The sequence below is a fragment of the Eurytemora carolleeae genome, unplaced genomic scaffold (genome assembly GCF_000591075.1).
Source record: "Eurytemora carolleeae unplaced genomic scaffold, Eaff_2.0 scaffold1328, whole genome shotgun sequence".
Classification (NCBI taxonomy): domain Eukaryota; kingdom Metazoa; phylum Arthropoda; class Copepoda; order Calanoida; family Temoridae; genus Eurytemora; species Eurytemora carolleeae.
The window spans coordinates 1-16,696 of NW_019397216.1; the positions used below are offsets into that span (position 1 = coordinate 1).

Consider the following 16,696-nt stretch of genomic DNA (forward strand, 5'->3'; position numbering starts at 1 on the left):
GAGGAGAACTGCTACGTAGAGACTCCGTGTACCAGGTTAGGTTTTATCTACACTCTGAATTTCGAAATTAGAAAAATGTTTATATTCAATAGAAAATCCAACTATTTCATTTAAATATAAGCGATTTTTTTTATTTCGAAATTAAGAGTGTATAACACATAAAACATGAAGATGGGAGGGAAAATGTTTTAATGTTTACAGACTAGAGCTCGGAAATTTTGTGTGGATTTAAAGGGACCGTTCACTTATTTGGGTAATTTCAAGGTAAACTAAACAGCATATTCGCTGTTGATTAGCAATAGTCTTACTTTTCAAAGACAACTGTGGCCGGAGAAAAAAGCCGATTTTTCGTTCAGAATTCGAGCGCAAAGGGACGGTCCCTCTCTATAGACACTAATTGATGTTTTTTCAGTATGTTGTGGATCAAAAATTTTCTCCGGCCACAGTTGTCTTTGAAAAGTAAGACTATTACCAATCAAGAGCGAATAGGCTGTTTAGTTTACCCTGAAATTACCCAAATAAGTGAACGGTCCCTTTAAGAATTTAAGAAAAAAGCTTAATATTGTATATTCCACCATCAGTCAGGACTTAATCCTGAGATTCACAGCACACAGGTTCTCACTTATATTCATGTTGAAATTAACTCACTTTTTTATATATGTATTTTATTTGTATAATAATATCAGAACCATCTAAAATTATCGCTGATTTTCATGTTTTCAATGTATAATTTCAGTGAGAATTTTATCTGAATGTTAAAATGTCTTATATAGGAGCTGCGGAGATGGGTTTAAGCTTCTCCTCCCAAACCCTGATGCTCTAACTTGCTACGGAGCTGCACTTCAGGTCTTTCCGTGTAATGATGGTCCTTGCCCGGTCCACTGTACCTGGGGACACTGGACCCCTTGGTCCACCTGTCAACTCAGGCAGGGTAGGTCCAGGGTCCGGAGGGATGGACCTGGAGGTCACGGACATCATCATCCTCATGGACATGATCATGCTCCTCATGCTCATGATCAGCCTCAGCTTTCCAACCAATTCATTAGTCTATTAGGTCATCAACAAGCTCCTGCTATTCCACCCCCCTTCAGCTCCTCACCCCTTGCACCAACTTCAGGGGGGTATAATCCACCAGTTCCTAGCGCAGGAGGATATGGTGCACCAATTCCTGAGTATGGTGCACCACCACCACTGCCGATCTATGGTGCAGATTCTGGGTTCCCGGTGTGTACACAAGATCGAACTCGGTACAAGCAACGTCCAGCCTTAAATGGCGGAGATGAATGCTGGGGGGAGGCGGCGGAGGAACGATTTTGTCAATCTCAACAATGTCAAGGTTAGTTTCAGGTTTAGTTTGAATTATTTGGAATAAATAAAAATGAGAGTTAAGTATCAAAATTTGAAAAGATTTGAACATGATTATGTTAAGGACCTCCTGGTCCACCTGGACTTCCCGGCAACGATGGACAACCAGGCAGGAACGGATCCCCTGGAACACCTGGAACTCCAGGTATAAGAGGACCACCTGGAAATGATGGATCTCCGGGTAATCCAGGATATCCAGGAAAAGACGGCAAGGACGGTCTTCCAGGGAACCCTGGACCACAGGGTCCTGCGGGTAAGGACGGGAAGAACGGGCAGCCAGGACAACAAGGACTACCTGGACCACAAGGTCCTCCTGGAGCGGCTGGTCCTAGAGGACGGTTTGGTGACAAGGGTCCACCGGGACCCACAGGACCAGTAGGACAAACTGGACCTCAAGGTAAGGATGGCAGCAATGGTCCTCCTGGACCAGCTGGACCTCCAGGACTAGACGGAGCTCCAGGAGTTGTTGGACCTATGGGACCTGTAGGACCTCAAGGGGTCCAAGGAGAGACTGGCGCACCGGGACCTAGAGGACTTCCAGGACCGAAAGGAGAGGCAATAGAAGCTCCTGCGAGCTATGGAGCTCCGGAACTCCCAGTTTATGAGCCTGCACCTCCAGTTTATGTGCAACCTATTCAAAACAACTATGGATCACCCCAACTCAATCAGCAACAGCATCATTCACAACAACAACATCATTTACAGCAACAGCATCACTCACAACAGCAGCATCATTCTCAACAGCATCAACCTTTCTTTTTCGGAAACAAGCGAGAAATCTCAGCGCCGAAAACCTTATCCTTGAAAGATTTTGGCAACCAGGTCGTTGAAATCTCCCAAGGGTTGACCGCTCCTGTGGAACAAATCAGTTTACTAAAGCGTGGGATATCCATTGATGATTCAGAGTTGTCAAAAGTTCTTCCGATTATATCTGATGCATTTTCCTCGACAGGAAGTCAACATTCGTTTAAACCAGTAACACCAGATGAATATACTAGTCTGCGGGGAAGTTTTGAGCCTGAGATCGGGCCGATGAATAGGGATCAAAATTCTGGGATTGAATCTCAAAATCTGGCCGAGTTTGGAGCTAAGAAGTTTAGTAAACTTGAAGATATTGTGGTTGAAACTGCTCCTATCAAACAGGTAGATTTTAAGATTTAAAGGGACTGTAGACGTAATTTCAAGAAACTCTTCATTAATAGAAGGGAACGTCCGATGTATAACGATGTATAACACACTATATTTTATTTTATCTCTTAAAAACTGAAAATTTGTAATTCTCTGTAAAAGTAACATGCTCATTTCTACTCCATAAATAATGTAACATAGAATAACAACAATGCGTACAATCCCTTTTTTTATATTCAATCAATAATATTAGGTTATAGCTTTTTCATTTATTTTTATTGAATATGCGTTTTAACTAAATTCTTAGAAATTGCTTCACATTTAGTCAAAGTTCCAGCAAGAAAATTATATCAAATTTCACAGTTATTCAAAGGTTGCAAGCTCTCACACTTTCAATGCATTCTTATATTAAAATAACAACGTTATAACAACGTTAAAACATGTATTTAAATTTTCGTTTGATTATGATTAGCATGAATAACTGCCAGAAAATTTACAACTTCAATTTACTTGATAATGAAATCATTATTATATATATTATTAACTTGTCTATCATTAAAAGCGTGGTTTGTTCATGTATTAAGCATATATTTAAATTAGATCGATATCTTCTTTATATATAAATAAAGTAGTAATCTCTGCTTGTTTACTTGAAAAATGATGAACTTTGAATTGAAAGTTTATATATCGATTAATTTGAAAATGAAGTAAAGTTGAAATAATCATTTTGTTTACTTAATGAATTTATTTAATTAAAGTTGAAATAACGTTTTGTTCACTTGATGAATTACTTTATTGAAGCTGAAAAAATGTTTTGTTCATTTTATGAAATATTTCATGACTGAATCCATCATTTGTTTACAACTGTTATGTGCAAAACAGAGGTTTATCAATTAATCTTCGGAATATTATGACACTGAGTCCATCAATAAAAATGGGATATTTCAAAAATCTTTAAAAATACTTGCCTCAGTACTCATTTTATTTGATTGGGCCCTCTCCCATTCTTGCAAACCTTCAGTGTAAACATACCTTAATATGTAATATTTTTACAGTTTCTAGTGATATTAAACTTTTTTGGAAATTCTTGAGAGTAATCCTTTGAAAAAGGTGAATAAGAAGCAAGTGGAAGACGACATTCGAGCCCAAATTCTGAACATTGAAAATGCGCCAGAATTTTCGCATCAGAAACGAGAACGTGGATCAATTCCGTTCCATATTCCCAGACCGAAGGGTGCTCCACCCTCAAGCATTCATATGTAGGACTTTTTACAAATTTGGATTTCCTAAAGTGTTAATATTCAAAAAATGTTTATTTAATTTTACCCGACAAACATCTATAAAGATACATTTTGAAATATTAATCTTTTGATTTGATTTCATCATATTGTACAAAATTTCGACTAAAAGTGAAGTCAATTGTTGCATAAAAAAAACTATTTAAAAATTCAAATAAAGTTTTGTTTCCTATTTGTAATATTAATATTTTTCAGGAAGAAAGTTGGGAAACCATATCCAACCCGATTCAAGGAAAATTTAAATCAAACCTAAAAACCAAATATAGGAATTTATTAAATAAATCTACATAATTTATACAAAAATGTTGATTGATTAGTAATGATTTCAATTTTAGCAGGGAGAAAAGAATACCACAGAAAAAGTCTGAGAAACGAAACAAATCACTATAATCTTAAAGATTAATTTTGGGCATTTTTAGTTTTTGTTACTTATAGATTCTTAGCGTTTTTTATTATCAACATATTGAAAGTTTTCAACATCTGTTATTTAGGTTGTTAAAAAAGAATTATCAAGAGGTTTAAATAATCTGACTAAACATATTGTGATTTAACGAGGAAGTAAGTTTTTAACGATAATATTTTTAAATCGTTTTTTGCTCTTTGTAATCATTCTAGGGACTAACTGCGGTTTTCTTACACTGGCCTGGATTATTTAGAAGTGTTATTAATTATGAATTCTCCCGACCATGAAACAAATGTCGGAAAAGTGCACCAACGACTAATTCGTTTTTGCATCAATGAATATAAATATCATCAAACTTTTTATAAAATACGGAATTAAAAGGACAAATAAATGTACTTTATTTAATTAAACTTCAGTACGTTATTTCATCCACCCTTCCGCCTAATGAGTTTAAATATCCGCGTGTTCAATGGCGGCCATCTTGAATTTAATGTCCCGGTAAATTATCAAGAAAAAGGGAGGTTTTCCAATTTATTCTAAAATAAATTCAAGGTTCAGGATCTATCTAGTCATTTTACATCTATAGTCAATTTAAACTGTTTTACTAATGGATTTATTTTGTTTATATATCTTGTTATGTAGTTACACCATGTTTTGTTAATTTTCAAATACATTTTAGTTAAACATTGATTGTTTTATTGGTAAAACTTTATTTCTGCAGGAATATCTAGCTATAACTAGCATAGGTACTGCAGATTCGGGTCAAGTCAAATTAAAATCTAACATTTAAAAAAGTTATTGAAAAGAATAACGTTTTGAATTTCTAGTAAATAAGTTGAAACTAAATAAATTTGCTTCACTCTTGCTTTCTGATTATTCAATTTTCATGTTTATTTGTGTTTGCGGGAGATCATTCATTACTAATATTGTAATTGATCATTCTTGGTGAGAGGTTTATTCTTGTTGAGTTTATGTAAAACGTACAACAAATAAAACATGTTAAAAAATACCAGATAACAATAACATACGACTTGGGGATCAGATTTCAAATAAAAATAATACAATGGTTTTTAATTTTGGAGAGAGACCGGGGTTACCCAGACAATGCTTGGAATTCCCTCAAGAAGATCAGACAGCTCCAAGCAACCATTATCATGAATCCTACACAACAAGAAAAATTAGCAAATTTTTTTTTTTTGACTATCTTTTTTTCCAATTTTGAAAAAGCAAATGTTTTACTAGACACTAATTAAATCGGTCTGTTTACTCTGCTTGATTGATGATGAATCTGTACCTGCTGAATGAAACGATCAGCTGGTCAGCTGATCGTGATTTATCCTTACCTGAACACAACTATCATATCTGAAGCATGGTTTCCGACCAGTAGAAACCGACCAGTTACATCAAAATTAAAATGTCGAGGGAAAGCTCCTAAACTTGAATGTATTGTCACCAAGGACAAACTTCCGTTCTCAGGACTCACTCTAAAACAAACAGTTTTTTAGTTTTTCTGCAAAATTAAAAGACATTTTTGAACGAGGTTTTTAACACAAGGGAAAATTCGAGGAGCTTTAAATCATATTTAATAAAGAATCGAATAAAAGATTTCCACCTGAAAACTGCGATAGAATTGTCTCCACGGTTTGCAACAAAAAGAAATCCCCCGGAAGGATGAAGACGCATCTCAGCTATTGTAGATTTAGAACCCAGGTCCTTGGGAACAGTACTAATAACCTAAATAAGAAAAATTTTCATTTTTAGAGAATTAAGTTTTAAAGATGGAATCAAGAGTTTAAAATTAAATTGATTTAATTTTGAAACATCTAATTCTGTTTTTTCCCCATTACGTAAATTTGATGTAAACTTTATGAAGGAAAAATACTGAAATGGTCTGTTAAAACTCTAATTGTTATACAACTTGACGTTGGCAATATACATACTGCACTTGTTCATAAACATTTGAAATCATACACTCAAAATTGAATAAAAACACTGCTATCTATGGTAATAATAGTATTATATAGATCTCAGTATTTTATTCTAAACCAGTTATGATTTGAGTATTAAAAGAATAATCTAGACAAATAATATTGCAGATGATATTTGTTGAACTTTCTTTAATGCTATCTTGGGAACGCTGCTTTGCCTGAAACTAAATATTCAGTGAATATACTCAAGTTGAAACCAAGCTAGGAACATTCCCTTGGTCCTCTGCAGTTCCCCAATCTAAATTTTATTATATTCTGTCCCGGGGTTCTTAAGTTCTGATCGGAAACACAAACTTACTTGTATTTCTGATAGTAGAGAGTTTCCTTCGGAAACATGACCAGAGAAATCTCCTTTCAGGACATCTTCAACCTTGGTAGGATTGTACCTGGAAAAAACTACATTTAAAAAATGTGATAGTCGTTAAAAGGACTTTCATTTGACTAACCCCCAATAAAAAGATTACAATGCCCGGTTTGCAACGATTTCCTTGAAAGCTTTATCTGATCAAATAAAAAATGTGGAAGCTATTGTTGTATTTCTAGGGTTAGAAGTGTTTAATTCTAATAACTACAACACGTTTCCCTGTAGCAGAAATGCGTAAGTTACTTTCGTAGTGAAACCATAATAAATAATTAATTTTCAAAATTATAAACATTGATATCTAATTCATACTTGACAAATTTTTTAAGGGCACTCTTGTGTATATGGCATTGCTCTTTTGAAGGATTATTTGAAATTACGCCTGTATAGTCTCTTAAACTATACTTTTTAACCTTTTTTTAGTATCATTCAATGAAGATTTCAATTAGTTTTTTCGTAGAATTAAGAAAACTTTTTAACTTTTGGGTTTTAGACACTGATAGTTTGGTCACATCTGTCATATTTTCCTAATCAAAATTGTCATTCATAGCAGAAAAAAAGTTGAAGCAGCGTACTGAATTAAAGAATTTTGAATAAAAAGACCATGTAGAAAAATGTTGAAAAATGTTGAAAAATGTTGAAAAATGTTGAAAAATGTTGAAAAAATGTTGAAAAATGTTGAAAATGTTAAAATTTTTTGAAAAATGTTGAAAAATTTATACATACTTTAGTACAGTAACAGTATTGTTTAATTCTCCACAGATATAAACAACTTGATGCTTGATATTAAACTCCATGTGCCTGGGTCCCCGACCCCTAGTTTATATTTTATCTTTATAACAAGCTTTGTAAAAACAAAGTTTAAATAGTTTTGAAAAAAGATGCATTTGTATGTCAATTGACGAACACTTTCAGAAAGCCCGGGACCGAATTTAGTGAATTTTAACTGCCTATCGCCGGTTCTAATTTGAATCACCGACTCAAACTCTTCCTTAACCTCAAATTTAAACCGGCAGTAGGTAATTCAGCAACACGGTTCAAGTTCATTAAATTCGGTCTCCGGAAATATAAAATTAGTTCTTTGTAAAACAAAATAGACAAAACTTTTTCAGAAACATAATCTTCTCTTTTGAATTTTAATCTCATGAACATTTCGCAACATTATAAATTTCTGAAAACAAAAATGTTCGGAACATTTTTTTGAAAAGATAAATATTTTCCTTGTGATCTGATCTTCTCCTAAATGTTTTATACATCCTGCCTTTATGTTGAAGTAGTGAACCTAAACATTACACGAACTAATTACATGTATACTATGTAATAACACTTACAACTAATTACACATACAACTAATTACACGTACAACTAATTACACATACAACTAATTACACATACAGCTAATTACACGCACATCTAATTACACATACAACTAATTACACGTACAACTAATTACACGTACAAATAATTACACGTACAACTAATTACACGTACAACTAATTACACGTACAACTAATTACACGTACAACTATTTACACTTACAACTAATTACACGTACAACTAATTACACGTACAACTAATTACACATACAACTAATTACACGTACAACTAATTACACATACAACTAATTACACGTACAAATAATTACACGTACAACTAATTACACGTACAACTAATTACACGTTCAACTAATTACACGTACAACTAATTACACGTACAACTAATTATACGTAAACTAATTACACATGCAACTAATTACACGTACAACTAATTATACATGCAACTAATTACGCGTACAACTAATTACACGTACAACTAATTACAATATTGTAAATAACAACATTTAATCTTGATTTACTTTTAGAAATCACACAGCGATCCTATATTTCTTTTTATAAAAACTCATTGATGACTATTGTTTTACAGAAAACACTGTTTTTCATTTTTTGTTTGTTTTTGGAACACCATGTGATAAACAATTTGTTTAATGATTTACTCTATGATCCCTAATTTGTTTTATAAAACATTCTGGGATCCCTTTTTCCTAAAACACCCTAGTTTCCTAATTTGTTATACAAAACATAAAGGGATTCCCAATATTTATAATATTTTGTGAAAAACCCTGTAATCCCTAATTTTAATTACCTGATCCCTTCCTAGATCTGGAACAAGGAATATTTTGCCGCTGAATGGATCAAGATTAACCTAACAAGGGATTAAAATGTAATGAACAAAAAAGTAAAAAGTTAAATCCAAGGTTTTCATACAAAATCAAACTAAAGTGAATTTAATTCCAGTATTTCCTCATCATTTTATCATTGTTCCAATGATTTAAGAAGTGATTAATATAAATAAAAGTTTAATCAAATCAATAAATCGTATAAAATTATTTTAAAAATAATCATGAACCTTGTCCTGAAGATATTCTGTACTGTACTGTACTGTACTGTTCTGTACTGTACTGTACTGTACTGTACTGTTCTGTACTGTACTGCTGTACTGTACTGTACTGTACTGTACTGTACTGTACTGTACTGATAAACTCAATTCCATCAGAATGAAGGAAAAAATGCCTAATTTGTATGTAAAGAATGAAAACCTGGAATGCATCTTCCAAAGATCCATCTTCGCTGACCGCGAAGGTAGTTAGCTTGCTGTCCCAGTAGCTGACTGCAATCAAATGTTTGTAGCCGGAATCCCACTCCAGGTGACATGTTGACCGACCGTGGACCTTCTTCCTGTCTATGACCGTAACCTGACCGGAAGAACGGTTCAGTGCTCCGGTCAGTACTTCACTACCTGGATAATTCAAGAGAATATATAAAACATACTGTTCTACTAAATAAAAATGAATTCCAAGCAATTCTAAATCGAATAATGAAACCTCTGGAATATAATTATAAAGGTAGAATGAAATTCTTTATAAGAATTTTCAAGCAAGTTTTCCAAACCCACTTTCATGTTTAACTTAACGTTGTGAATATTCAGTTTTAAAGCTTAAAGCACATATTATTTTTTTATCTAAATGTTCATGTATTTCGTAAAATTATAATTTAAACATTATTGATTTCAGGAGTTGTTAATACATGTTTATTTTTTAACCGTCTTCCCGAGTTAATAATATATTTGTTCTCAAATGTGTGTAAATATTGTTAATTATGAAAAATAGATAAATATTATTTATCACCTGAATCATTTATAACCTCTGTCGTCATATAAACAAGATCAAGGGCTGGATGCTTCATTATAAACGCAGGATTTGGCTCAATCTAAATAATTACAAAGTAGTTGAGTCTTTGCCACAAAATCAAATTTCTAATCCGTATATCTCCGAACCTGATGGGGTAAACCTTTGATATCTCAAAAAAATTGTTTGAATTCATAGTTTGAAATAGCTAAGGTCTACGACATTGGGTTGCAAAGACATTTAAATTAGAAAATTTGTTACAAAGACTCAACTCCTTTATTCTTGGAAATTCTGTAATAATATAGATTGAGAAATTTTTAGGTGAAATCAGCATCCAAAGGGTAATTTTAAGGAAACTCTTTAGGATACATGAAATATGTAAACCTGAAAGGTATCAAAAATATTTAAATAAATTGAAAAATTGTATGTAAATCTGAAACGTTTTCAAATGGAAAAAATTAAATTTCGTTGAAAAAAAAGTATATACAATGTAGATACGTTCTACAAATTCAAGAAGCTAATTATTTGATTTGTTATTTAAAGGAATTGAGTCTTTGTCACAAACTCAAATTTTCTAATCCCTACATCTATGGAACTTGATGTTGTAGACTTTTGATATTTCAAACTAAAAAAATTTGATGCAACAGGATTCATAGTTTGAAATATCTAAGTTCTACGACAATGGGTTGCAGAGATATAAGAATTAGAAAATCAGAGTTTGTGTCAAAGATTCAATTCCTTTCTCTGTAAAAATTTGAATCCAAGGATTTAGAAAAGGTACCTTCGAGGACTTGAGCTGTTTAAGTTTTCCTAGTTCTGGATCAAATATAACAGAGTAGAACCCCTCCCCCTCCTCCCCACCAGGGTTGTGGGCCAGCACAGACTTATCCGTGTACCCTCCCAGAAGGAACAGGGTCTTAGGCAGCCCGGAGCTAACGGGGATATCTGAAATTCGAAAATTACCAAATTTTCAAATCCTTTTATCTTTGCAACCTGATGGTGTACATCTTTGATATTTGATATTTGAATTTCTTTACCAAACAGAATTCATAGTTTGAAATAACTAAGGTCTACGATATAAGGTTGCAAAGATAAATGGATTATTAAGTTAAATTTTGTGGGAAGGTTCATTTTTTTTATCAATAGGTCATTTTTCAGCGTAAACTGAGAGTTGCCAATCATCGCTTTGGACCGTCTTATAGTAAACGATTTTTGAACCCCTCCCTTACTCATGGGCATTTATAGTAAACTAAAAATCTAGGTTACGAAACAATCTTTTTCGAAGAGTATTATTTATCAAAGAACTTCCAATATTATAGATACCATCAACAGTGTAATAACATTAACAGTGTAATGTCTTCATTTTTTTTGGCACAATAGAAAACGAAATGTTAATCAGGGTGTAATATAAATTGTTAAGAAAGGAATTGAGTCCTTGCCACAAATTCAGATTTTTTAATCCCTATATCTTTTGAACCCTCTGTCGTGAACCTTTGATATTTCAAACTTATATTATTTGATCTAACAGAAGTCATAGTTTGAAATGTCAAAGGTCTACAACATTGGACTGTGAAGATATAGGAATTAGAAAATCAGAGTTTGTGACAAAGACTCAATTCCGTTTCTATTACATTAATACAAATATGGAAAACATCTTTCTGTTGTGAGAACTTATTAATGGAGTGCAATGAAAACAGTTATTTTAGAAAGCCATTTTTCTTTTTGCTTTTTCTTTCTTGTCATAAAATGTATTATCAAATTAAAATTAATTTAAATTAAGTTTTTAAATCACATTTTTAAAATAGAAAACACAATTGCAAATCTTAAAAAGTGTCAAGAAACGAATGGCAGGAAATTTTATTTTGAGTTTTAGGGAGGCTAATTTCCCATAAATAGGATAAACTACCCTTTAACTAAACCTCCTTTTCAACCAGACTGCTCAACATATATCAGGGAAGTTAAGGATGTTTTGTTTAAAATGAGACTAAAATGTTAAAATTTTGATATAAAAATACCTTTATTGGTGAGAGCAGAGGGTGGCATGATGCTAGGGTTAGAACTGATTTATCCTTTGATAGAGGCCCAGTATTTATATAATATACATGGCCTGATATTTAAAAAACTGTATTTAACAGATTTGAAGATTTTCGACCAAAGATTAATTTCGGGGTCTAGTGCACAGCTGGAACTGTTTCTAATGATTTCAAATCTGCTCTAGCTCTTTCATTACAAGTATATTTTTGCAATCATTGATACAAAACCTTTAAATAGAATAAGCATCAACGAATTGTGGAAAAAATACCTGGTTTTGTTTAGTAAACAACAAAATCGTATATTATGGTAATCATAAACTCCACCCACAAATAGGACTTTGGACTTGTTTTCACTTAAAAGAAATCTCGGTGCAAGATCAGAGCTGAACAAAGGTTAACTTCAGGAGAAAATTAAAACCCTTAGATTGTGTTTCTAAATGGTAAATATAAAAAATGGTTGATCATTCATCATTTATGATCAAATCCATCATAACATAGAAATTCACAAAACTTTAGCCGAGAACTTTGAAATGAACGCAGCACATTTAAGCAAAGTTCATCTCAACTTTTAAGGAGATTAAGTGATTGTTTTGGTTAGAAGTTTTGAGATTTACTAATTTACTTTTGTGAAAAAATATGATTTTAATTCATTAGAGTTAGAAGTTTCTCCCTTGAGATAAGAATAAGTTTTTTAAAAATAAAAATAATAAAAAACTTTTTACAAAAATAATTCCTATATCTTTGTGTATAAATACATAAAAATGTAAACAGGAAGGGATTCCCCAAAATGATAATTTTAATAATTAGATTGTTATCTTTGACAGAGTTCAACTAAATGCCCCGGAAACTGGACTTTGTCCCGGTAAAACTATAAAAAGTTCATCAACATTGAAGCATGTGGAAAAATTTAAACTTTTTTTAATCATGTTTTCATCTTGTACAAATTGAACGCATAATATAAATTTGGGCCCGATGGGTTCAGCCGTTTTGACGTTTATTGGATACAAACAAACAAACAGACACCCAGACAAGCCAAATTTATACATAGAAAACAAGACATTGGCATATATATATATATATATATATATATATATGTTGTCTATAGCCGGCCAAACGGCTTAACCGATTGGACTGAAATTTTCTGTGGACACTCATAGGTGCCAGAATTTAGTTTTTTCAAAATTTCTTTTAAACTCGTAAATAATTACAATGGAGTCAGACAAGGAGCAGTTTCTTCCCCTGTACTATTCTGTATATACACTGACAAAGTTATCAAGTTATTACGCTGTTCAACGATCGGATGCCAAATCCAGGGAGTCTATATGGGCATCTGGGTATATGCAGATGATATTATTCTGCTTTCTCCTAGCAGAACAGGTCTTCAGGAAATGGTGAAAAGGAAATGAGTTTTTGTCACAAACTCTATTTTTTGTCTACATACTTTGCAACCCGATGTCGTAGACATTTAATATTTCAAGATATTAATTCTTTTAAATCAAATAGTATTAGTTTGAAATATCAAAGGTTTACGCTATTAGATTGAAAAGATATAGGAATTAGAAAAGTTTAGTATGTGGCAAAAACTCAGTTCCTTTGTGAAAATTTTGCTAAAGCTACTAAACTGAAATTTAGTAAAAATATTCGAATAGAAAAATGTAAACTAAATGCCTTACTTTTTCTAAATAAAGGGTTAATTATAATGAAATAACCCCAATTTTATTGAATGAATTACCTTTACCATTTGTCAACGACTTACAAAGTTCATCTCAACTTTTAAGGAGATTAAGTGATTGTTTTGGTTAGAAGTTTTGAGATTTACTAATTTACTTTTGTGAAAAAATATGATTTTAATTCATTAGAGTTAGAAGTTTCTCCCTTGAGATAAGAATAAGTTTTTTAAAAATAAAAATAATAAAAAACTTTTTACAAAAATAATTCCTATATCTTTGTGTATAAATACATAAAAATGTAAACAGGAAGGGATTCCCCAAAATGATAATTTTAATAATTAGATTGTTATCTTTGACAGAGTTCAACTAAATGCCCCGGAAACTGGACTTTGTCCCGGTAAAACTATAAAAAGTTCATCAACATTGAAGCATGTGGAAAAATTTAAACTTTTTTTAATCATGTTTTCATCTTGTACAAATTGAACGCATAATATAAACAAATTCATACTTTTCGTCCTAGTATTCACATAGATTCAGTCTGCTTAAACAGTCTCATCAATTTTTTAGACAGGGTTGACTTTGAAGTGTCGCAATGCCCTAAGCTTAGGTTTTACCGCTCTAACTCAGTTATGCTTTTCTGAAGCCCTTAACATGTACACTATAAAGCACTATAAAGCACTTAATGTTAGCTTCAACGTTTTAGAAGTAATTGGCAAAATTTTCAACGATTTTTGCTTGAGAGCGTGAGACCATTAAATCACAGTGTATTACGTATTACGTACTATATGATATATGATATTTTGATGCGAAGGTTGTTAAGAAAATCAAGAGAATTATATCCGGCAAAAATCTTAAATTCTTTCTTTAAATAAAATTATGAAAAGCAAATAAGAAACCTGAATACTATATGAACCTTCGCGACCCACTCCATCTTATAATATTGTAATCTATATAATACTAGGCTTTCTGCAGTTCTATTTAAATTGTGAAAGTGTTCTTTTTGTTTACATTTTAAAACAAAGAAGAAAATTTTTTTTGCGGATTTTAAAAAAAATTCGCGGATTTTTAAGAATTTAAATTTTTTTCACAAAATTAAAAACCTTTAAAATACATTTTTCAAATTTTTATCATTGATAAACCTTCCCTGTGGTCACATGATGTCCCACAAAAAATTTGGGCCCGATGGGTTTAGCCTTTTTGACGTTTATTGGACACAAACAAACAAACAGACAGACAGACAAATTTATACATAGAAAACAAGACATGTTGTCTATAGCCGGCCAAACGGCTTAACCGATTGGACTGAAATTTTCTGTGGATACTGATAGGTGCCAGAATTTAGTTTTTTCAAAATTTCTTTTAAACTCGTAAATAATTATAATGGAGTCAGACAAGGAGCAGTTTCTACCCCTGTACTATTCTGTATATACATTGACAAAGTTATCAAGTTATTACGCTGCTCAACGATCGGATGCCAAATCCAGGGAGTCTATATGGGCATCTGGGTATATGCAGATGATATTATTCTGCTTTCTCCTAGCAGAACAGGTCTTCAGGAAATGGTGAAAAGGAAATGAGTTTTTGTCACAAACTCTATTTTTTGTCTACATACTTTGCAACCCGATGTCGTAGACATTTAATATTTCAAGATATTAATTCTTTTAAATCAAATAGTATTAGTTTGAAATATCAAAGGTTTACGTTATTAGATTGAAAAGATTTAGGAATTAGAAAAGTTTAGTATGTGGCAAAAACTCAGTTCCTTTGTGAAAATTTTGCCAAAGCTACTAAACTGAAATTTAGTACAAATATTCGAATCGAAAAATGTAAACTAAATGCCTTATTTTTTCTAAATAAAGGGTTAATTATAATGACATAACCCCAATTTTATACCATTTGTACCAATTTGTCAACGACTTAAAACATTTAGGTAATGTTCTACAAAGTAATAATACAATGACCATTTTTCATTTCAAAAATTCATTCCCTTAACCAAGAATTTTATTTTAACAGTCCAGATGTTATTTTTAAACTGTATGATATTTGTTGTTGTAGTTTTTATGGATCTAGTATTTGGGACTTGAGTTCCCAATGTGTTTCAAAATTGTATACAGCTTGGAATACTGCTATTAGAATTCTTTTTAATGTACCTAGGGCTAGAGATACGCATAGGTACTTGATTGAAAGTATTTCACAATGTTTACATTCAAAAACTATGTTAGCTATAGTAGATAGATAGATAGATATATATTTGACTAAATATTTAATTAAAAACAATTTAAATTGCACAATTTTTACATTTTAATTTAGTCAGGGTCTCTCTAACCATTATTGGTTGTTTTGAATGAGAGGCCCTTCTGCAGCTGATTTTATTTCCAATGGAATAGAGTTCCAGGCCCTTGGAAGAAAAACCGTAGGAAAACTTTCTAGATATTTATTGTTAACTAATTCTAATTTATAACTTTTTGTTCTGTTTGGTTCTGCTAACGCTTTAAACATTCCATGAAAAGATAATTGAAGTTTTCCAATCGTATATTTTAAACATAAAAACAGCAGAATTAAATTTGCTCATGTCTTTTATTTTTAGAATTTCAATTCTAATTGAAAATCCCATTTTAGAAACCATCAAATCTAACTCCTACAAATTTAAAATATTTTTCTTTACAACCTAACCCTATTCTTTCGATAGTCTCGTCCCCAATCATTAATTTGTATTGTTGATCATCAAAAGGCATATTTTTTTTTCTAAACAAAATAAATTTAGTTTTAGAAACATTAAGAGTATGTTTGTTTGCTTGAAACCAGCATGCTGCTTTAGAGAGCTGTACGTACGTTAGCAGACGAAAAAAGTTGATGTAGATTACTGGAGGATTTAAGGAAACCTGTATCATCAGCAAAAAGAGAAGTAAAAAAGATGTACAATTAGGAAGATCATTCATATACAGTAAAAAGACTATTGGTCCTAAAACCGATCCTTGAGGTACACCACATAAAATCTTTTTAAGAGATGACTCAAATTCTCCTAAATTTACATATTGCGTTCTGTTTGTTAATTAATTTCTAAACCATTCGTTGGTGATACCTCTAAAACCTCTAAAAGTATTTCAAAGTCAACAGTATCAAAGACTTTTTTAGATCTAAGAATACTCCCAAGGTATATTCAGATTCATCCTTTTTCAAACCTTGGTAAATTTTTTCTAAGAATTGTAAAAGAGGATGTGAGGTGTCATGTTGGGTCTAAATCCATATTGGTGAGAATATAAGAT

At 32.0% G+C, this 16,696-nt stretch overlaps 3 protein-coding genes across 3 annotated transcripts; 1 reads left to right on the top strand and 2 right to left on the bottom strand.

Annotated features, from left to right (window-relative positions):
- Positions 1 to 3: 3 nt before the first annotated feature.
- On the top strand, positions 4 to 4,880 carry LOC111712791 (collagen alpha-1(I) chain; the record flags this gene model as incomplete). The annotated part of the gene is made up of 6 exons (XM_023487517.1): positions 4 to 35; positions 774 to 1,336; positions 1,430 to 2,508; positions 3,604 to 3,752; positions 3,987 to 4,023; positions 4,127 to 4,880. Coding segments are annotated over 6 exons (1,893 nt in total), but the record flags the coding sequence as incomplete, so codon positions are not given.
- Positions 4,803 to 8,762, bottom strand: LOC111712804 (uncharacterized protein llmg_2431-like). Its single transcript, XM_023487530.1, has 7 exons — positions 8,686 to 8,762; positions 7,764 to 7,825; positions 7,270 to 7,359; positions 6,481 to 6,568; positions 5,807 to 5,928; positions 5,538 to 5,678; positions 4,803 to 5,355 (listed from the first exon to the last, which is right to left on the bottom strand). The coding sequence occupies exons 3-7, from the start codon at positions 7,338 to 7,340 to the stop codon at positions 5,265 to 5,267; spliced, it is 513 nt and encodes a 170-aa protein (XP_023343298.1). The 5' UTR covers positions 7,341 to 7,359; positions 7,764 to 7,825; positions 8,686 to 8,762; the 3' UTR covers positions 4,803 to 5,264.
- LOC111712796 (6-phosphogluconolactonase-like) lies at positions 8,137 to 12,355 on the bottom strand. The gene is made up of 6 exons (XM_023487524.1): positions 11,743 to 12,355; positions 10,509 to 10,672; positions 9,728 to 9,809; positions 9,071 to 9,339; positions 8,686 to 8,745; positions 8,137 to 8,148 (listed from the first exon to the last, which is right to left on the bottom strand). Exons 1-6 carry the CDS (start codon positions 11,768 to 11,770, stop codon positions 8,137 to 8,139), a joined length of 615 nt encoding a protein of 204 aa, XP_023343292.1. The 5' UTR covers positions 11,771 to 12,355.
- Positions 12,356 to 16,696: the final 4,341 nt, after the last annotated feature.